The 23,976-nt window shown below is 37.0% G+C and overlaps 1 protein-coding gene across 3 annotated transcripts in view; it reads right to left on the reverse strand.

Annotated features, from left to right (window-relative positions):
• Nucleotides 1-23,976, reverse strand: part of PDSS2 (decaprenyl diphosphate synthase subunit 2) — a 111,203-nt gene that overhangs the window by 47,685 nt on the left and 39,542 nt on the right. For 2 of the 3 annotated variants that reach the window (XM_021553810.3, XM_021553811.4), the window contains exon 2: nucleotides 17,652-17,783. The exons of the other annotated variant lie outside the window; for it this stretch is intronic. In XM_021553810.3, coding sequence (XP_021409485.2) covers nucleotides 17,652-17,783 — 132 coding nt within the window. The remainder of the gene's footprint in view (nucleotides 1-17,651; nucleotides 17,784-23,976) is intronic. 3 annotated transcript variants of the gene reach the window in all.

The following is a 23,976-nucleotide window of genomic DNA, read 5'->3' on the forward strand; positions in this document are numbered from 1 at the left end:
CTACCTCAAGCTCGGTTTAAAAGGAAAGTGTTAATCTGAAAAGTCAGAAGGCAAATACCACCAGAATCACTAAGTCAAACTGATATTTTCCATTTCCCAGAGGAAGGCATGCAGGCTGGGACCAATAGAGGGAATATCAAGAGGAAACTTGCCCAGTAAGAAATACCTAGCTACTGCAAGATCCAGAAACCACTGACAATGCAGCTGTGTGAACAGTGAGGAGCAGGTGGGCTGGGCTGACATGGTTAAGAATCCAGATGCACTTGCTGTACAGACAAATCTTGTCATGTTGGGACTTCATTAGCAAGAAGGATACAAAGGACATTCTGCAAGGGACAGGTATTAAAAGATCAGTGAAATGTGGTGGCAGGCCTAGGTATGTTTTTTAACCCCCATAAACCAGGACATGTGAAACTTAAATAGCTTTGGATCTTATTTCAGTTATTACAGATTTCATAAGCACTAGAAACTGTTAGAAAGGGAGATATCAATTACTTTTCCTGTTCTCAGAGATCTGGAGATCCTTCCTACACTGCTAGAGAAGAAACAAACTTGAGACATGAGCCAGTACTTATGTAAGTATTGTTAAAAAAATAGCTTTACAGCTTAGGTTTTATGGCTTTTTTATTTTTTACAGGAAGGATGGCTAGCTTAACCTAACTAACTAACTAAAGGAAAAACCATGAGTGTTCACCTAAAGATAGAAAGAAAAAATTAATAAGTTTTCTGGAAAAAGACTTCTTGGATTACTTGAACACTGATGCCAAAAATCAATAATAAAATTGAGAGCTACTAATTTATAAGCATATTGTCAAACTTATAAAATCACATATCATAACCACATTTTAAAATCAGTGATTATCCCTATGGGAAGGGTCACATTTCTAGAGAGAAGTAAAGCTGTCAAATACAATATTGTGTTTTTATAAAGCAATTATCAAGATTTAAACTTCTAATAAAAGGCAGGTTGAAATTCCAGTTGGTATCTCCTATAGACTATATGAACAGCTATGTAGACTATATTAAGTACTTAATCAAGTAACAGCACAAGCTAAGATGTTTACTTCTTCAGAGACCTACTTCTCTTATTTTGTAAATAATGATGCATATATTCAGTGTTCAGTATGCTCATGCAATAATGTATATTGGCAATACATAGGTATATTGACAGTGTACTGACACTAGTTGAATTTCTAAAAGGAATTTTGCTAGCTAGAGAAATGTTGCATTTAACCTGAATTCTCTTTAGTAAAGATTCTATTTGCTACAAAGACCTCATACCAGAAAAATCTAGGTACAAGTGAACGTGAGTTCAATACATGTCTTATATGAAAACAATATAATCTAAACCTGTATACAAACATTTTTTATAAATATGACAGATAATATTCACAGGTATATCTTATACATGATCAATACTTTCAATTATAAAACAAGTTGAATTAGTTAGATAAATCAAAAAGAAAAATATGAATACTTTTTGGAAACTCGTTATTAATATTTCACTATATGACCAAAGAGCCACAAATCCCCAATTAAAAAGACTAAGCTGATTAAAAACTAAAACGAAAAGCAAAAAAATCATGGTTTAGACAAAGCTGAATCAGCTATAATTCCTTCTCTATCTAGCTTAGACAAACTGATAGGAACAAACACAAACCAGAGAAACTAAGCAAAGAAGAAAATTGATAAAGAACTGGATGGGAAAATGCAGAGATGGAGAGGGAGCTGAGCAACAACAATTTAAAAATGGATATACTAAAAAAGCCTCAAAACCAAGAACAACTTTAAGAACTGCATTGGTCCATTATGTAAGGTTAGGCAGAAACAAAACTGCATAAAGGTAAGGCACTATAAAAGCCTATTATATCAGCCCAGAAGTGAATATTGGTCATGAACAGCAGCAGTGGGTAAGATTTTACAGTTAGCATGTCCAGAGAACTTAGCAGACAAGGCAACAGAAAATTATTAACACAGCTAATAAACAGCAAAGAGAGTGAATCATCCTCAATACATATTCAGTTGAGCTGGTTCAATATGCTTTATTCAAGTTAAAATATGCAATGCAAAAAAAAAAAAAAATCAATCAAAAGATCTCAATGCAGACCACAGATATGCAGGACGAGAGACTCTTTCAAGAAGAAAGCACCCAAAGTTTGGAAAAGGGTGGAAGGAAGGTAAAGGAATAGGCCATCCAAGACAATCAGCTAAGATACAGAATTCAACGACATACATACAACATACAGAATATGGTCAAATAGACCAGTAGGATCCACAGATGATTTAAGGGAAGAATATTAGTAAAAGTAGTTTCTGATGCCAGTAAAAATTATCACTTGAAAACTTCAGTCAATAAGAATTTGAGAAAGTATGACTTCCCAACGTTTTTGTCCTAACAATCAAAGCAAAGAAAACAGATGAAGTGAGGAACAGAACCTATTTTATGCATGGAGAAGGCTGATATTAAATCAGTAGATTTGGTCACAGATATTCAAAGAAAGTTTAAGCATCTACACTACAGAAAACAAAGCATCTACATTACAGAAAACAGAATATGCTGATTATCAAGCAAACATAAAATAAGATCCAATAGCCTGAACCTAAGGAAATCCAAAAAGAATAAAGGGAAGGCACTTTCCAAAATCTCTTACAAAGAGCAGCAATGGATTCTCCATCAACAGTGCCATTGAAGGTAACACCTGAACACCCATTGCACAAATATTAAAATTTATTAAAGTTGGGGGAATCCTATATTTTGTAAGGCAGCCAACATGACTACCAGAATGGTATCTCTTAGTTATTCATATATGAATGAACAGTGAAGGCAAGGAAAGGCAACTTTTCAGAAAATAAACAGAAGATGACTAGATTTAGCAGCATATGTTGGTTCCTCTATCTGAAAACTTACCATTGGCCAGAAGCCCGTTTTCCTTTAAGGAGGTATAAATACTTTCAGCACTAAGATTTACAAAGGCATTTATTTCAGCCACCTTCTTCAGGAGAAACACCAAAACCAGAACCATTCGGCCCATTAGTTACCTCCCACTCCCAGTGCACGAGCACACACAGCTGTCATCGGGCAGGGAAACTCTTCTATTATGCCAGGTATATTAATTCTGTCTTAGAGTGCACAGAAAATAAATATTTCAAAATATATTTGAAGCAAGTTCTGCAAGAGGAAACAACCTACATTCAAGATTCATGTCTGTCTTCACATATTTAGGTATTCACACTAGTAATGCAGTACTAACCTGGGAATACATACAAATATTCCCACTAAGAACAGGAGATAAATAAAAACAGATTTTCTACAAAATTATTTTATGGATATAAGGGTGTGTGTTTTACATAAGTATACATATTTTATTTAATTACAGTTTTCCATATAACCATTAGGAGGTTCTAGTCATGCAAGTCACATTTATTAAAGCCAGCATGTCAAATAAGAGTTGACAATTACAGGCTATATCAATACACATTATGCCAGATGGTAATGAGCCATACACAGAGGGCCAGCCATCCAAAATAATCACACCATTTTCCACAGAAATGTTGAAGAGGTTATGGTTTATTACACAGTGCTCATTAGATATACAGTGGCAGCATTAGCAATTTTTCCTTCATTTGTGTCTCATTTAAGACTCTGCCCCCACAAGCCCATTCAAATTAGTACACAAGGTTAAAATCATTATGGTCAGTGGGAGAAAAAAAATAAAGTTTTATTTTTATTTTACAGTAATGGTAGATCAAAGGTCCCTGGAATCTATTATTCTCTCAATTATTATCTAACACAGGATACTAAAAGGAATGAAATTCACTTTCATTTGCTGTGAAGAAAGATAACGGATTTTAAATGGGTAAACTTGATACTTCTTAATTAAAAACTTTAAGTGAAAACAACAGGTTGTAACACAAAGTGACAAAAGTCAGAAAACGAAAAGTTGAAACTGAACTTTCAGCCTTGGCTTTGAACTTTCTCATCTGCTTTTCAATCTGCTACTTTAATAGCATGGAAATATTTAAGTGTCCAAAAGGCAACTCATTCTTCACAGCAGGTGGAAAAAACAGTTGTCTCAAATAACTAGAGTGTCATCACTGAGAAAACACCTATAAGATGATATAAAGTACCTTTCTAGTCAGCTGCATGTGTTGACTTCCAGTTAGAAAATTAGAGTTGGAGACATTTATGTTCCTGCCTTTTTGTGTTTATAGATGGTATAGGAGTGAAAAGCTGTAACAAGGCAAAGTGAAAACTTATCAGCAAGGATGTGTTTTATTGCTTAAAAACATGTCAATGTGCCCCAAAGTCCAAGTGAGAGCCAGCATTTGGAAGTCATAAAACTGTGAAAGAGAGGAAGAACTTAAGTACTGGACATGCCACCTGACAACCCAACTACAGAGAATTGTCTTTCCAGGCCAAGCACCCCTTTTGAAGCATGCAGTGCATCACTCAGAAATCTGGGTCTCCCATCAGGAAGCCACCGAGCTCTCAAGGCCAGGGCATCCTCACACCTCCTTCCTTGGCCACTCCTGCCGAGTTACTCTGTTGTTACACAAAACCTTGAATTATTCATTCAGCCAGATGGCAAAAGAGTGAAAAAAGTCAGTATGCAGGAGATTATTGGAGAGAAAGGTGGGACAGCTGGACTCCAAATCCCGCTCCTCTAAGTTAGTTACCGGGAGGGAAACAATATTACTAACTCAGGCATTCCTGACCTAAAAATCCTACATCCCTATATTTAGAGAAAATTTCTGAAAATTCAGACAGAGGAGTACTTTTACATCCTTCCAAATTCTCAAGAAAGCTAAACCTAGACTTCTCGCATCCTCAGTGAATGCTTAGCCACTGGCTAAAGAACATAAACCAATGTTAATGGCACATCTCCAATATGACAATCTACTTACAAAATTTCCTAGTTAAACAGACCAACAAATTTTATCTGCATTTTGAAATTGTTTGAAAGACAAAAAGCAAATTTTATTTAATATTGTCTTAGAAAAAAAATGTTTACAAAAGTAAAAAGAATTCCATTAATTCCAGGCAATGCCAGTCTTATGACAACTGAACAGGTACTCTGGTAAAAAAAATGTTTACTGCATTTAGTTAACAACAATATTTTGCAAAAAGGTCATCCTACTACCTGCCCTTTGTACAACTCATTTTATTACTGACAAAACCTTACTTACCCAAACAAGGTGGCACTTCTGCAGGCAGAAACCAAGCAAATATAAAGCAAATATTAAACCTGTGCAATGTGAAACAAATGCAAGCCCCTGATTCTTTATACAACCCTAAGGGCATCAGGCTAATTTAAAGGTCCAAACAGAACACAGAAAACATCATACAGAAGTTTTATAGAGTTATTTCTATGCTAAGTTTCTAGACAAGTCAGACTAAGTTTAAATTCTGCAATATTAATTAAAAAATGAACACCAGCAGCCAATTCCAAAAAAACTGCTCACAAGAAAGCCCACCTCTGTACAACTGCAACTGGTTTAGAAACAACAAAACTGGTGTTTCCTTAACACAAATGTATTATATTTCTAAAAGTCAAAGATAAAAATAAGACATTTAAAACTGATGAGGTGAAAGAAAAGCAAGCCAAGAGAAGTGTTTACAATGGAGTTAGAATGAAGGCCTTCCTTTTGGCTTACTGAAGTGAGCAAATTTTAGGTATTGTAAACAAGCGTCAAAAAATGGCAAGATATGAGGTGATCAAAAGCTTTGGCAGCAGCTGCTGTAACACAGCTTTGGAAAAATGTGATAGTAAGATACACGATGCAAATATCAACAGACTCAGAACTGAATAACGTATGTTGACCAAAACCCTCGAAAGATGAGGTATGAACCAAAGGATTCATTTGTAGACTGAATGACCTTGCTATCACCACAGCAGAAACCAAAAGGAACATGATGATGGAGAAAATCACATATTTTGTTATGAAAATGACCAACATTCCTTTCCATATGATGGCAGCATGTGTCAGCCAGACTGCTTGTGGACAACACCCAGGGTGGCCATCCATCAAGGATTACCTGTATTTGCTCTATAGCCCCTCAACAACATGTATTCTCCAATTACATCTCATGCATCTATTCCATAAGAAATTTCACATCATGGTTTAAAAATAGTTTCAACTGCTCTGTAGTTTATTTAGTCAAAATATTTGAATAATTGCATTAAAATCAGCTAAAAAGATATGAAGGGAAATAAAAGGTCTCACAGGGAAATGCAAGAAACAGACTACTAACAATTAATTTTATGAACATAGTTTTCCCTACATTTTATTAGTTGTTCCTCAGCTCTGCAAGACTGAAGCATGTCTATAATTTCATTTGCAATTACTATGGGAGACAGTTGGAACCACTGTTAACAGAAACTTCCATTCCTGTGCACTGTCAGCTATCCTGAGACTGCCAGCTTGACTTATTACTACCAGTTTTTCCTCTGAAATCTCTATGAAGAGTTTGTCTGTAATTGTATTCAATGTAGCTGAAAGATAAGGTGCACTAACCTTGACATTAAATCTCTAGTACTAATGACACCTGAAATACATGGAACCTTTTTATGTGAGAGCAAAAAGAAGGTAACCTTTTTTATGCCATGAAGAATGAACACTTGATAAATGAGCAGTCCTGTTAAGAGAATAGATTGTTCATATGTCTAACTGTGCAAGAAAAAGGCATTAAAAAATAAAATGTGAATCACCAGAATAGAATGTACCAGGGTTGGGGTTTATTTTATAACTATATATATATATATATTTTATCATGCTTATTTAACAATTACTGTGAATTCTGAAATACCCATAAATATCCAAGATACAGAGGGGATTAAAAAAATCCAAACATACTGGTTGCACAGCCACAGACAGCTCATACTATAAAGTAAACTTGTTGTATTCTGAACAGCTGTAATGACATTTCTGTTAATCAGCAATTAAAAGTATGGTTATCACATGTGCTCTCCTCTCCACTCCTGAACCTTCAGTGTTCAGAATTGGATAGGGACATTATTACCATACATTAAAATGTTTTTTTTTATAGGAATACTTTCGCTTTTCATAAAGCAGAAGTATGCAGCAGATGGGTATTGCCTGCCATGTAGAGGGAAAGAGACTAATAGCTAAAGGGAGACAGCAGACTTCTCAGAGACCTTGCTCCTTACACCAGGTGTGTTGACAGAATTGCCAGCAGGGAAAGGATAATAAACCTTTTGGAGCAAGGCAACGACTGCTGCTTCTGGGACCATATCAGCATAGTAACAAGCATTTGGTGCTGTTGAGGTCTGCAAAGTTTTGTCATTATTATTCATATATACTTTATGCAAATAACATACAATGTGATATTGAGAAAAATGTGTCCTTTGATTAAAAAAATGACTTACTACTATATCATTGGCACAATTTCCATCTATTTTTACCTTATTAAAATATAAGGTATCTGAAAATTTCATGCTTTCATTTTTCGGTTCTTTTATCCCAGAATGATTCAATCTACACACTTTAAGAAGGGATAAAATGACATCAACCAATTCAAGCAACATTAACCCCAAGCAAGTGATGATGGAAAGACAGCTATATGTTAACAAGCCATCTTCAAGAACAAACTTTATTTCTGCAAAATTCCTACCAGAGTCCACAAAATAGGATCCTTTCCTGACTGCAGTTTTGCTATAATTTAATTTGCCTACTGGAACAACTATGAATGTAGCTGGACTTTTGGCACTGGTTTTGTTGCATGGATATCAAAAGCCAGAATGAAATTTCAGCTATAAGAGACTAAAGCAAGCTTTCCATGCAGCAATGTCTAGGTGAAACATAGCAATTACAAGAAAGAAATCAGAAATACTATATAGTATAAAATAGAACTTGTATATGTTTCTTCCCTTTCTGGCAATAACACATGCATAATTTATTTGGCCGCATCTTCTCTTACCACAACAATGTACAAAAATCTGGCCAAGTCTTTGGAAAAATTAAAAACTACAACTCCAAATACTTAAATAAACTCCAGGAACTGGGTAATCAAGCTCACAAAATCCCATATATACCAAACATGCTCCATAATCATGCTGGCACTGCTGATCATAAGTTTTGAATTGCTACAAACCCTATAAAAAAAACCATTGTCTTTCTGATTTCTCTTTTGACTGCAATAAGCACCTTCTCAAATACAACACATATTGCATTCATATTCTTGAAATCTTTATCCCTAGGTCTCCAGCTCCGTATTCCTCTTCTCAAATCATCAATCACTCTTGTACTCTATGTACTTGTACACCCACTGTTTTGCTGTCCAGGAACACAGTGCCCTGACTACACCACCAGCATATTATTACTGTTTTTCTTTTTTATTATTGTTTGCTCTAGAAGCATCTCAGAGCGGTAAAATTGCACATGGAAATCTACTAAAGGTTAAAGGCCAGATACCAATGAAGCCACAACAAATATTCATTCACTTAATGTGATTAGGGTCCAGAACTTGCCATTATTTCAAGTGGAAGAGAAAGAACATTGCATAATCTTTATACAGTCTCATATTCATATACATATACTCATGGAGTTCTCAACTCCACCCCAGCAGATGAAAAATATTTAATATTTTCAGTTACTTTATGTCAGAATACTGACCAAATCAGACTAAGAAAATAAATTAATTGGTGCAGTATGCCTTGTAATACTTAACTTCATATTGCTATAATTTTCCAAGAATTGCAGAGATGTGTTTTGAAACTGGATAACTACATTGCAAAATTTGTCAAGAGAGATGTTAATAGGACAGAAAGATGATTGGTGGTACTTCAGTAGATAGAAAAGCAAGGGAAATACTTTGGGACTGTAGGACAAATAAATTATATAGATACACTCATTTAAGAATTTAGAGTGAAGCAATTGGTCACGTTGATGTCATAGTTCTGATGGATAAGCAGTCCCCAAAGCTGTCGTGTGCTTCCATCACAGCACTAGATTTTACTTGGGTGATGGTTGGAAATTTCTCTTCACAAATACTATTATATTTTTTGTAAAGGAAATGTGAAGGTTCACAAGTAGGAAATTGTTTCAAGGGCAAGGTTTTGCAGCAAACACAGTTCTAGTGAAGTGCTCTGGTGTGTGGCCATGCCATGTCCCAGGAAGGGTGTGCCATGCTTTGTTACCCACAGGTCACCTGGCCTTTCTTTGAAAAGCCCCCAGTGGGGTGAAAGCAGGGCTTTGTTGCTCCCACAGCTGCTCCTGACTCACTGCAGAATTCCACCAGTGCTGCTCCTCTGGTTTTGAATGCTATGCTGCACATCGTGGCAGTCCAGTTCTCACTTCACAAGCAGTGGGAGGAAGAAGCTCCAAGAAAAGGGAGGGCTGGACAGACAGATAAAAGGCGCCATTACAACTTTTCCAAGGTAAGCCATACCTGCCTTGCTTTCTCTGATACTGAAAATTACTTTCTTTTTAAAATGGAAACTAAACACACTTAGTGATGTACATGCTGAGTTTACCTTGCTCAGCTATCTAGTGCTCTAAAAACTTATTTTGAACAAGATTTGAGCTATATTTCTGAACAGGCTTTGATCAGCTCTAATGCAGTGCCTTTTTATTTAACCTGCAATGTAAGGAGAAGACATTTTCTTGTTCAACATATAATTGCTGTATTTGCACATGCTAAGTATGCTGAAAACAATAAAAGTTAATGAAGAAAAGTACTGGTTGTAATGAATTAGTAATATTGTTAGATTTGTATTTGGAGTTGATTTTTATTGTTGTGGATGGAAGATGATCAATAGGAATATGTAATCAAGTTGTATGTGCTTTTCATCTCCTGAGACTCATCTTGTAAATGAGATGATGAATCTCACAGGATTTATCCTGGAGAGAAAAAAACTAAATAGAATAATTTAGAATAACTGCTCAGATTTCCTCTCACTAAAAGCTATGAGAAAGCTACCAGGGACTGAGAGACAAAATTACATATTTCTTTAAGATTATAAAAGACATCACTACTCATATTTTGACATACTTTTCCCATTATCTTTCAAATAATTTTGTCAAGAGCACTGTACTTCTTAATGTACTTAGATATTTAATATTTTAGGACCATGCATTGTCTCTACCAGTTAATTAGCTAAGCTTCCAAAGTACTTGCTAGCTGGGATACTGTACCTTTGCTGAAAGCCAGCTTTCCAGATGATAGAAATAAGAACAGTAAATCCCAAAGGAAATCATTTTTATGATAAAGAGTCCTAATGTGCCCCAGTAAAGGTGAGGATTGATTGTTATGGCCTATTGTTACTATAATTAGAAGTCAAACACCAATTAGCAGTTCCATTAATAAGATTAATCTCTGCAATATCTGCAGCTGAGACCCAGGGCTTGTGTGCAATAAGCCAGTGTGAATTTAAAGTGCAACAGCTACACTGTACTAAAACTTCCAGGCTAAATACTTACATCACACAAAAGAGAACACCTCTGCTTTCTTTGAGTTTTGAGTTCCTACACACACTATTGATCTTACTACGTTTTTCTAATTTAATACTTTTTATTTTGTTTAAACATGTTCTACCACGATTTAGCAGTCATTGATGGGGATAAGTGAAATGGAGCAAGATGTCTCCCAAACTTTGGTTCACAGCCACTCCCTCTGCATTGCACCAGGTCAAGGTAAATTTAATTTAGTTCCCATTACTAGTAAACCCAGAAAAGTAGTAACGGGAAAAAAAAACCCAAGTTCTTACAAACATGAAAGTACTTTTCACATGATAGAAATCCATTGTAGACTAAGGAATAATTTTTTTACTTGAACATATGAAGGTAAGAAACAGTCAAATCCAATCTCTGAAGTTAACACCCTATGCAGTTCAGAGTACAGAAATTGAAAGAAAAGCAAGATTTGAAATGAGGTGAAGAGTCACACACTTGTGCTTTTTGTATTTTTGTAGGTACCAAAATCATAATTTGTATGGTCTTTCTTTGGTTTTATTTCATTTGTGTTTTTCTTTTTACAGTAACTCGCAAAGAGAATTTGTCCACAGACGCCTACACCATGCAAGGTAAAAAGAAGGCTTTTGTAAAATTTAATAGCAAGCAGGTTAAAGCAACCTCTAAGTGTCATTTACTTCAGCAACACAATAAACCTCACTACCTTCACCAAAATTTACTCATGTTTCCCATGGCTAATTAGCCAGGAGGCTTTGTAATGGATTTGTTTTTTCCTTTCTTTCTTTTAAACAGGGACTATCTAATTTCTTTCCATAGATAATCAAATGTAGATTAATGTGGAGACACATTCCAGTTAGAAAGTATTTAAACAACTGTTTAAAATTACAACTAACTTTAAACTTGTCTACAGTAGAAAGAATCTGCTGACAAAACTTCATAGGTAAGCTGAACAAGTGAAGATACAGGTTACATAGTAAAAGACCTGCTTTCCCAGAGAGCATTGACCTGTTCCTAAAGCAAAAGGGAGCCCTTTGCTACTGGAGCCATCAACTCTGACTGGAGATGTGAGTTAACAGAGCATCAGCATCTCTCAGCTGTTTGGCTGCATTCACAAGAACAGGACAAAAGCTACTTGCCAATAACTGGAGCTCTCAGGGAATGCAGAGCCAAAGGTGCATATCCTAATGCAGCATTTATTCTGTTTTTCACTCAACGTGGAACACCTTTTACATCTTCTCAATTTCCATAGAAGGTGTGCTCATACCTCATATGCTGTTATGCTAAATACATAAAGCAGAGTATTGCCATTTCAGATCCTTCTCACCCATAAAATCCTAGTCCTACAGCAGTCCAGGCCACTGGCATAAGTAAAGTAAACCAACCAATGTTCATTTGTGCATATTTTTTCAGACTTAAATGCATACTATAATCAGCATATTACCTCTGAGCTTTTGACTACACTAGTCCATATTTATCTTTGCAGACTGGAGTTGTCCAAGGACCATCATTCACATAAGGTTGAATTCCCTGGAGGCAGCCTGAATGCTCCTCCTGCTTACAGTGGTTAAAGACTACTCTAACAAGCACAGCACCAGCCTTTCAATGGCAGTCATGGCATGGGTTTTGGAGAAGAACAGATAAGGCTGCAGATGGTGGGCTGTCTCCTGTGAGAAATAGAAGAGATTCCCAGTGTCCCCACTAATGCACAGCAATTTGTCCCTAATACACAGCGGCATATCCCTAAGACAGAAAAGACCTTTACGCTTGTGTCCTTAAAGCAGTCACCATTTCCAATTCTAAAAATCTTGGGATAGAAAGTTCTTTGGATACTTCAGCTGACAAATGACCATAAAGACACCTAACAAGCTAAATTATGCCAACATCAGTGTAGCCTCTTGTGAGCTCTTCTGAGTCCAGGGGTAGAATTCTCACTCATCTGTTTAAAACACATCTTGATTATCACCTTGTGAAGAAGACTCTGTTCTTGAAAGCTCTGACCTTCATGAAGAAAGCTAGATGAGTCTGACCTCATTGCTGACTCTGCTTTCAGAAGGAGGTGGGTCTAGAGACCTCCTGATATTCCTTCCGACTTGAATAATCTGGTTAACCCTGAAGGAAGTTAATGGAAGGTCAAACTTTCTTTGAAGATGGCATAAAGCTCTTTGGAATACAGGAAAGGAAATTAAGTTAAGTAAAGCTTTGTTTTCATATGTAACAAGAAGCTGGGAGAAACCTAGATAGACTGCAGAGTGACAGTAACTTTATGTCCTCTGTCCATATAGTCCTTACAAAGACACCCACCCCTCTGACTTCTTTCAATCAAAGAAACATTCAGAGAAAAAGAAAGCTAAGGGTGAATGAATCCTCTGGTTAACATCTGGATTTAAGTGTTCCTTGGAGTAGGTAAAAACAAGATTACTGTGATATGGCTACAATGACAAAGAGTATGTGAAATCACTCTGTAACCCCTGTGTGTGTGTGCACCTCTAAAAAAGGGTACTCAGGACAACTTAGTATTGGAACATAACAAGAAAAAGACCCACCACCATAACAAGGACTTGGCATCTGCTGCCAGCTTACTCTGAAATTGAGCTTTCCTTGGAAGCAGCATCAATGCTGTTCCAAAATAAATATTAAAACACTAAGGAAAAGGAATCTATGTTCACGATTCCTGTCTCTACAGTATTGCCACCACTCTTCCAAGCAGCAGGAAGAATTCTAATGCAGAAACAAGTTTATCCAGTGAGTAGCTTCTTGCAGTAAAGCATGTTCAGCTTGCAAAGTGATGAATTCCTGGAGGTGTAGAAGTCAACTGCATCATCCTGATGAAAGAAGATGCAAGGACAGAGTCCAGTATTGGTAGTCCAAATCCAATAATCTGCTGAATTTACCAGGTTTTAGTACAGAACTGAAATAGTATTTTCTATATTCCAACTTCAATATTCCATATTGATTAAAAGGACTTTGCTTGTCAAAGCCCATAGGATCCACCAGTGTGAATGCCCAGACCTGACTGGAAAAAAAATTGTTTTAAACCTCTGACAAGCATCCAAGGAAATCTGCAGAGCTGACTCAATGGATGTAAATACTAGGGAGTATTTTTTAAATTGGCACAAATAGGGAAGAAAAGACAAAAGAAAAAAGGCAAAACAGAGAGAAGAAAATAACTTGCTGTACTAGAGCCAAGGATACTGAGGACTGAAGAGATGGCTCAAGTTTGTTCTTTGGTGTCACTGCATTTTAAGCCACAATACAGAGGCTACGTCAGCGATTCATTACTCAATAGAAAGACAAGGAGATCCCTCAGTCCCCAGGCAGTAGTGTCTGGCAGTGCCAGATGTGAACAGAAAAAGATATCCCTTTGGGTACTTTGAGAGAGAATCAAGCCGGTCTTGGTATCTTCAACTGTGAGAATGTAGCTCCACCATGAAGCATAAAGCTGTCAGTGTTCAGAAACCACATGATCCTGGAGTTTCAATTACAAACCACACTTCCAGCAGCAAAGTAAAATAACAGCAAGCTGCATATTTCACTATCCAAGTGAGCTTTGCTCTGAGAGAAGGCAATGCAGTGTCAGACTCTAGTATAATCACCAGTTAGGAAATGGATCTCAAAGCCCTCATGAAGTTCTAGCCTCCTGTGTCACATCTGAGGTACTCTCTGATACTATTAGCATGATAAATTATTGTTAATTCGATGCTGCCTAAACCCAAATGTGAGTTCTTTCTCTTTAGCACAGGAGTAAGGACTTTCAAGGGAATATGGGATGCATGCTTTGCTTGAGCACAGGCAACAACATCAACTCTTACATGATACTGTTTACATACTCTGTAGTGAGCACTACAATTGATCCTTATATTTGCAATGCTTCTGTAGCCAAGGAAATATTTTCCTTAATGCTAAGAGACCAGCAGAAAGTTTTAATTTAGGAAATCTGTCCAGCAGCTGAAATCGAGCTGTTTATCATGCTGCTACTTCTCTTCATCCTCTTTTGGGATCACTGGTGCCGAGCTGGAAGTAAAGCCAGGTTCTTTTTCTCGCCAATGGGAATAAAGTCAGGTTGCTGCCAACTCGACAGGGAGGTGGCTGTACAGCGTAAAGCATGCCAGGCAGGCTTTTATAACACTTCCTCCCTTATCTTCAGCATGGCTCATAAGGCAACCAGCAGTTACTATGATACCCTTGCACACAATGACCCCCACGGCCCCGGATTAATGCAAGCAGATCACAACTCTTGGAAATTATGAAGTGCTAAAGCTGAAGGCAATGCTGGCCAGAGACAGCACCATTTAACTGCACTAGTCCTGCTCCTGTAACTACCTAAATTCTAATCCTCATTATTCTGGAGAAGATTGTTCTCTGGTAGCAGGCATTGGTTTTGTTCCATTGTGTACCAGTGAAAAACAGATGCCAGTTAGGAAGCTAGATTATCTGTTTTTATACATTTAGGTCAATTGTCCTTTGAATTGACATATCTAGAGAACAAGAGAAAACGATAATTTTTCTTTCCTATTACAAGTTCAGCTTTCAGTATCTTTCTGTTTTAATTTTTGTATTGCTTTATTGTGATTTAAGAATATTAAATACTGAGAAGAGCTTATGCAGAATGTGCCAAATTCCAGAATGAAAAAGTCCACCATGGTTTTTTGTGGTTTTTAAAATTAAATGGTTGTCACAGTGTTACATCCTCCTGGTCACAGATTGTACATTTAGTGTAGTACCAGTTACAGAGCACTGATGTAACCTGGCTATCTACTGCAGGACTGAATATTTAAATACAGCACAAGAGCTGGTTCCAACACAAACACTGGGAAAAGAAAGACTGGGCTGGTGCAGTTGCTGACAAGTACTGGAAAAACTTAGCTCATGCTCAGATTTCAGAAATGCAATTAATTAATCACTATTAAGTATACTAAAATCAAGTCAGCCATATCCCAGCTAATAGTCCACAATATAATGTTCACAGCACGTAAGTATCAGGCAGTGAAGATGCTCATTACAGTGCCAGAAATAATATTTCCAGCAAAACATTATATATAAAGATGAAGTAATTATATGGCATGGCAACAAAAAGAGCTGTATAGATTACAGCTGAGCTGAAAATCTGTGAGAATCTATTTCCAAAAAATACTATCCAAAACTGGAGACATATAAGCAATAAAGGATTAAGCATATTTCTTCACTTCGTATCACTGAGGGATATATTTTGCCTTTGATATATATGTCAAATATACACAAACCATATATAATTACATTGCAACCAAGACAGGAGACAAAAATGCACTAATGGAAAACAACAACCTTTTGTTCGTCTTCAGGAGAGGGCAGTTTGTAAAACACTGCTCATAATACATGTTAAAAATATCACAAAAATCCTTTAAGATTACAATTTTACAAGCTTCCTATTCTATTAGCTATATACAATGGAGAAATGTAAATCAGAAATTAGACTCACATTTAAATAAGTGTAGTTGGAGAAGTACCTTAAATAAATAAAGAATTCCAAAGCCCACAGCAACTTCAGTAGAGGGCAAGAACTGACCATTACGACAGAAAATGAAAAAAATGCAGTGGCATATTTGCTTGTATTTACACCATGCTGCAGGACTTAAAGTGTCATTGAAAATCCATTCAAATTAACAACTCCACAGTCATCACTTCTGCAGACAGTAATGAACCTTAAGTGAACCTGTGTGAATGGATTCAAAACTGCTTTGTTTTCGGCATACCTTTGTAACTCTGAACTAGATAGTATAATGGCTATTGACTTGCTCAAACTTAGATTATTAGGCTAGATTTTCAGCTGGTTGAACTGGCATCATTCCAATGATGTCCATTTACACCAAATGGCTCATTATTAATTCAAGGTCTTATTTGCTCCTTAATGAATACTTCCAATAGTCACCTTCCCAATGGCAGCTTTAAATGCTCAAACTTCACCTCCATGGTCAGAATCATCACACTCAAGAACTTAGTTATAAAAAAAAAAAAAGCTTTTTCTCTCCTTTTGTGAGGCATACTTAAGGTAAACTTTTTAATCATTTACAAAACAAACTGAAATACCTCCTGTGCCATAATTAACTAACTAGAATTATGCTTTCATGCAGCATCATTTGCATATAAATATAAAAATTTTACAACCCTAAGGGGACATTACAGATGAAACAAAAAAAGAATGGATTTAAACAGCTAAAGGGACAACACAGCTCTCCATAACAAGCCTGCTTTACAGCCTTGTCCTTTTTCTTATTTATTGTTATTTCTGCCTGTACTAACTAATATATATTTTCCTTGTCTGCTATTTTAAGCTACTATGTAGATTTCAAAATTTTTATTTGTTTGGTCTTTCCAGTTCTGTGATACTACCTCTGCATTTTAAAACAAATCACAATGCAAACATACCTCTAAGCTGGTGCATCTTCCTTTAGTGCATTACAGAGGTCAGAAACACAATTACCAAATATACAACACTCTTGCTTCCTCAACCAAACAACAAACAAATTTTCAAAATTATTTTCAAAAATTCAAAATTTACAATTTTTCAATAGATCTCATTATTTACCTCAATGGAATATTTCACTATTAAATATACAAAGGACAGCAACCACTGATTTTCATTATTGTTGTTACTAGCATAAAGAAATTAAGTTTAAAAGCTTAAAAAATATTTGGGAACTCAATGAATCTGAAATATCTCGGTGAGAGCCTAAGGAGCCATAATGGTAGGCTCAGTAAATCTGCTGTGACATAGGAGGTAAAAACTTGATTCTACACTGGTGCTGCATGGGAAAACACCCTCCCTTCAAACAGGATATACAAAAACTTCTGTGCTCAATGAGACCAACTGGAGTCCCACAAGGCTGGCATATCACTCGGAAATTTCTAGTAAACAGGTGTACCCAAATAACACTGGAGGAAATAAGATTTTTAAATAGAGTATTTTCATTTTTTTCTAGCATTGGGATTTTTTTTTATTCTGAGTACCTCTTAATGTAAACTTTCAACTAACTATCTTGACCCAAGTGTTTTCAATTTGGTTGCGCCCAAAACCCACAATTAAGATACAGAAAGAGTTATACAAAGAGTAGGAAATGGTAATGGTTTTCACTGTGGAAAGCTTACAGTAAACTTAAGGAACAGAGCTGTGTGATTAGGTAAGTACTGATTTTCCTTAACAGGTGAATAGGCCACTTAGGATGCTTTGATATCATACTACATACCTGGAATAAATTCCACTGACCATGTCATGCTGGAAAGAGAGCTCTGCTGTGCTGGGTCCAGCAGCTTTGGAAATAAGCAGTATGACCAGACCTCGCATCTGTAAATTGTTTCGGCTATCATATACAAAACCCCTAAAACAGAAGGAAAAAAAAGACATATTTTCACAATCCATGTTCACTGGTTGTACCAAAATGGAAAAAAAGACTTAGACCTCAGGCTGCCATCCATTCATCATGTCTTTAATATTCATGTTAGCAGGAAATAAGTTGCAATTATGAATCATGACCTTTTGTCATCCTTTACCTGACACTTACAATGAAATCCTACTATTGCAGGGAAAAACAAGTATTTAGGATTAATTAAATCTTCATTATTTTCAAGGAGCAGCATGTCTCTTGCATTTCACGTCATGTACAAGTCAGGTGTACCCAGTGAGCCTGGCAGCTCAGGATACAACATGCTTACAGCAACCCTGACCATAACAGCATAAAAAGCAATAGAAGGGAGATTCTATATAACTTGCCAAAGCAGATTTTTTTTTTTTTAGTTCAGCCCCTCAAACCCATGAAAGATTGCACTGCTCAGACCTCTGCTCAAGGGCACACTGTGGCCATGTGGCATGCACCTTTTTTTTTTTACTGGCTACAGGTACTGAGGGATTTTAAGGAGGAGCTGCTTGCCTTTAGCATTCTGTGAGTCTGTAACCTGCATATTTCTATTCTCACAAAACACAAAAATATATTATTTGTTTCTTACCATGCTCCAATATGCAGTTAACAGAATGCAGCCACGGTAGTTATACACTTAAAACTCTATAGATTTTCAAAGTCAGAGCCACAATGAACATTAAGCTACCCAGGAAAAATACAGAAAATACATATAATGAATAATACATAGTGTGTATGCATCCTGTACACAGCATTCATAATTGTTTGTGGTAGCCTAAGTACTTCTCTGGTTTGAACATCCGTTGACCACATTACTCACAATTATACATTATACAGATGATGCAACTGAATTAAAATATATTTCCTCAACACGATTTAAAACTCCATCATTTTTAAAGAAATGCGGTTTTAGGAAAAAAATTGCTTTTTTCCACATATGTATGTGGTAAAGTCAGAGTGTATTATTAAAGACAGAGATATTGTGGGAAATGAATAATGCTTTAATAAAATAGCAAATTATACTGATACCCTGAACAATCAGAACACCTTGCTTTTTCATGCCCAGTGCTCTACAGCTTGTCAAGTGACAGGATGTTATAGAAGTAGATATAAAACGTGTTCACCACAGGAACATGGAGCACTGGCCTTTAAATAAACCACTGCCTAGACAGACACTAGAAGTGAAATACTTTTACCTGATTCAGACTAGGTAGAGAACAGAAGAAGGAAATAACCTGTGTTGAAAATACTCAGTCTGTAGCAATAGTAAAAGCAAGTGTAATGGGCTGTTCAGGGGTTTCCAACACCACTAGCAATGAATACTTTACATTCTTAGCAGAAAATTGTTAATGAAAAGTGCAACTCGGGGTGAGGGGAAGAACAGAACAAAAAAATCAAGTAATAAGGAGCAATATGTCTATCGTGGCTACACCTAATCATACAGCCTCTGTGTTACTTATGGTTTGGATGTAATTTTAGACAGGATTTTCTATGAATTACCAACCAGTAGTCAAAGTTTAACTCCATTTTCAAAACATGTTGTGCTACTGACATGTAACATATCCACACTAAAGCAAACCGCATTAGACTTGAAACAAATAAAGCCTCCGGTGATCATCCTTTAGACACTAGAAACTACTGCAGCTACTTGACATGGCTTCAGGGGTCACATTCACATTCTGAATTAAGCTCCCCAGAGATACCCTGCACAAGTAACAGCAACACAAAAGTCTTCCAGATGGTGCAATTAGTCTTGATGGGTATGTGGCAGGAGACAGGTGCCTCCAGGGAAAAAAGTGAACTAAAAGCAACCCAAGTGAAATTGCGAACACAGAAAAAGATACATCAAGCTGACAGCCTTTTGGAAAACCTCTGCTGAACAACACAAGTGCATGCATAGGGTACCCAAAAAACCCTCTCAATCATTAGCACAATTTTGCATCCTCTTAAGTTTACAGGCTGGGTATCTGCAAATGACATACTTCATCCCCGGGGGACTGTCTACCAGAAAAAGGTAGGAAAGTCAAACACCTCTAGGATTCCGTTTTGGAATTCAGAATTTGAGGGAGGGAAAGGCATTTACTCTAGATATTATCCGCGTGACAGAGTAACCCGGTTGAAAACTGGCAGATTCACAGTTTTAAATACAGCACAGCGTTTACAAAAAAATTCCAAGCTACAGCACAAGGGAGAAGCGCCTGGCTCCGACACATGCGCGGTGTGACAGTGCACAGGCACAGGAGACTCACACCGCCCACTCCGGCAGTGACACCGGCTAATAGCTAATGTGCTGCAAATTACACCTCCCACTACCAGCGTCCGTCTGCTGCACAGAATAAATCGAGCAAACCCTTCACTTAGTACAGCTTTGTGTATTGCTCCACACGTGCAGCTATTTGAGTAGAATTGTAACCTCCAATATCTGTCAGGTTTAACTCCACCGGTAATTTATACTTTTCTTAGAACAAAAATTTACTATTCATTGCAAGCGTCATTTGTATTCACATACCATAAGGATTTTTAAATTATTTGCATGAGACACAACCACGTTCCTAGCACCTTTTTTCATTATATTAAACTGTGAATTTAAACAACAGAGAGGAAACATGGCAATTGTAACAGTGACCGTAAGGAAGATCTGGACATAGGGGTAATTTCACGGTACCTAAAGGCAGCCAAAAAACCCTGTACAGGCAACTGTAAAGTCAACTGACTCTGCAACTGGGTGTAGCAGAAAAGACCCACATTCGTGGCTACTAGTGCTAATCCAAATTTAATTATGAAGCACGCAGAACAAATTTACTAACAAAACTGATGTGATACGGTATTTTGGGAAGGACAAAAGGGTGTTTTTAAATGTTTAGCTAAACGTTGTTAGTATTTGCCAAAAGTTCTGCTCATGACCCAAGCAAGCAGGAGCTGGTGGGGCTTACAGCCCTTTCATCAGTTACCCACAGGAGCCCCTCCACCCCAGCCAGGCGTGTTTGGCGGCCACGGGATTGCTGACAGGGGCTGAAGCGGACAGATCACTGCTCTCCTCACCTCCTCCGGTGATCTTTACCCTTCCTTTCCATGCATTCTGTGGAAGGTGTCCCACTGACAAGACCAAGCGTTTTGTTTCAGGCCATACACAAGCCCCTTGTAGTTAACAAGGGGAAGGAAAACAGAGAGGAATTCCATTCCCCTACCTTCCCAGTTCAGCTGTCAAACAAAAGGAGGGGGGAAAAATTATCTGTCCACACAGCTCTAATAAAAAGCAGCTGGGAAAGTCTATAACACAACCAAAATCAATTACACTGATGAAGAAGATTTATAAGCACAGGACAGTGCCATTGAAAGCCCAGGCTAGTTTTAGGCTGAATTACAAACTATTCTGAAAAAGAAACCCCTGAATTCAAACTGACATCTCAGATGTGACAATAAAAACAGAGTTTTCAGTCTGTAACCTCTCAGGAAAGTACCCTTCATTTTGCTCAATATAGAAGGGTTATCAGGATGCATTCATAGTTACAGGTGCAGTTACCTTTTAAAAATAACACAACCCATTTTGTCAAAATTAATTATAACAGACAATTCTATAGCTATCACTAGAGGTAAGGCATGGAGCTACTTGGCAAGATTCTTGGCTTCCTTATTAGAAATGTAAGAAGTACCAGCCTCGGGGCTTTTATCCAATTTGCTATATTAATGACTTGTCAGAAGTAAATAAGAGAAAAATCTGACATACTCATTTTTTAAATGGATGTTAAACCACTGTATTATTGATGTGCATATCTGAATCATAGGATTCACCATCTGACCATATGATCACACTCAACCATGCATATATTTAAATACTGAGAACATTTAAAGTTATACATTTGGTATATGCTAACAACAATCTATAGCAACTTGTTTTCACTTGCTACTCAAGTTTCAAGTATTTATTAAACATCCTTCTGCATATCTCTCCAGAGCACATTAAAAACCCTGGCCGATTCCAACCTCCACAGCCAGGTCTGCAAAGGAGGAATCAGCCTTGTCATGCCATTTGCTCTGAGCATGATTCAGAAGGGGAGAGGAGACAAACTCACTTGACATGGAGAGAACAGGGTTTAAAAATGGCATTAAAATTAAACAGCTAACAGGAAATTATAGAAGGGGGGTGCTCTGCCACCCACATGCGATCTCAACTCGAAAGCCCACTAGAGTCTGCAGATGAGAATGTGTGTTTTAGAAACTTATTTTTGTGTTTGGACAAATAAACATCTCTTTGCATAGGGAAAATTACTATTGAGGTTTGGGGAATTTCCTTACCTGAAAAACAGTCTTGTAAAAAATGGGATGGAGCTCAACACCATTTTGTAAGTGCCTGGTAATTAAAGGGTTTACCCAGTAAGGGCAGACTTGTGCAGTGAGTCATGCCAGGCTTGGAGGAATTTATGTTCCTGTCCCACTTTGCAGGAATATGCTCTCAGACCAGGTTACAAGGGGGTCTTTAACAGCTCCCCTGCTCCACCTGTGTCTCAGAAATAAGGGGGTCTCACTCCATTAGCTTTGTGAAGTTAGTCACAAAGAAAGACAAGATTTAACATACCAAACAACAAACAAAACTCTGGTGTGAAGAAGACAGGACCTTTCTCTGCACTAGCTTTTTATCCAAAGGCAAAAAAATTAAAAAGGTAATTTAAAAGTGTGGCTTTTACTTGTGACACAAGGAAACCTTTTAGTAACTTCAATGGTTATGTGGTGTGATGCTTGGAGAGTTAAGAGTAAGTCAAAACAGTAACTTAGTCATGTGAAAACAAGAATGGTTGTGGTCCTGTGAGGAAGTACTTGCCTGAAATTTATGGGCTCATAGCTACACATCTGCAGGCAGAGTCACTGCAAAACTAATACAGAAAACATTGTTTCTATGCTTTCACTTGGCTACTCTTAGACTTAGGAATACTTGGAAATGAATTGCAACCAAGGTCTTCAGTAAAAAAACAGGCCTGTTTCACAACAGCTGCAGCATTTTTGGGGATGCAAAGAACTGTATAAATTTGTGTACCTTTTCTTCCATTTAAGAATCATCAGACACCTACTCAGCTGGAGAGAATGACTAAAGATCATTTAAAATACAGCTTGTACAAAATTCAGGTGTTCAAGTGTCCCGGAAAATCTTTAAAATATTATATATATTTTTCACAAACTGAACAGAAACATAACAAAGGTGTCTTGGTTGCTTTATCTTGGAAGAAGGTTGCAACAGTATTGATCCTAGAACAGAAAGTTCCTAGAGGAAAACTCCTAGGGTCCTTTACAACTCAAATGACTCCAACTATTCAATATACATGGGGAATTGCTTTCAAGGAGAAATATTTCTTAAATAATGGAAAAAATTCCATCCAAAGTTTCATCACAGTATTGTTTATTAAATGTGATCTTTGCAGGGACCGGGAGCATGGAAAACTGCAGTCCCAGGTAGGAGGCAGGAGGCGCACAGAATTTAGTGTCAATTGCATCATTCCCAGAAGTAATTTATCACAAGATAAAGTCTTGCACATAGCTTTTTTAAGAATCTCAAGGAAAAGCCACAGCACCCTTTAAGATTGGAAGAGAGACTGATCTCTTTCGATAGCTGCTACATGCACTAATTTCTTCAGGCTTTAGTAACGATACCAAATACTGCACTACTTTTGAGAAGAAAATTCCAAGAGCTTCTAAAACACAATGATGATCTTAAAGATGGAGCCTTCCATGAAACTATGAAATTCAGAAAGTGAAATAAAATTGTGGAGATTCAAATAGACAAGATCCCACAAACCCCAAATCTTATTCTTAAGTTTAGGAAACTACAGGCTTTCAATCAGGCACAAAAAAAAAAAGGGAGATACTTGGCCGTGGTAACTTGGAGTTAATTGTAACTGAGCACTTGTAGCTCCTAGAAATCAATATAGGCTTCAAATTCTTGAAATAAAAAACCACAAAGTTTTCCCTGGAGTCTGTAGAACCCTATTTAGACACTTGTATTAGTCTACCATTGACTGCTTCTAGGTATATTTGATTTCCCAAAAAGGCTGAGGTTATTTAAATCATTCCCCCATGAAGATCAGCTACATAAATGCATATTACTTACAGGGATTTTGATGCACTTACTTCCTTTACGGAAGGATATTCCTTAGGATCAATGGGA

The sequence above is a fragment of the Lonchura striata genome, chromosome 3 (assembly GCF_050655825.1).
Source record: "Lonchura striata isolate lonStrDom1 chromosome 3, ASM5065582v1, whole genome shotgun sequence".
In the NCBI taxonomy this organism is placed as follows: domain Eukaryota; kingdom Metazoa; phylum Chordata; class Aves; order Passeriformes; family Estrildidae; genus Lonchura; species Lonchura striata.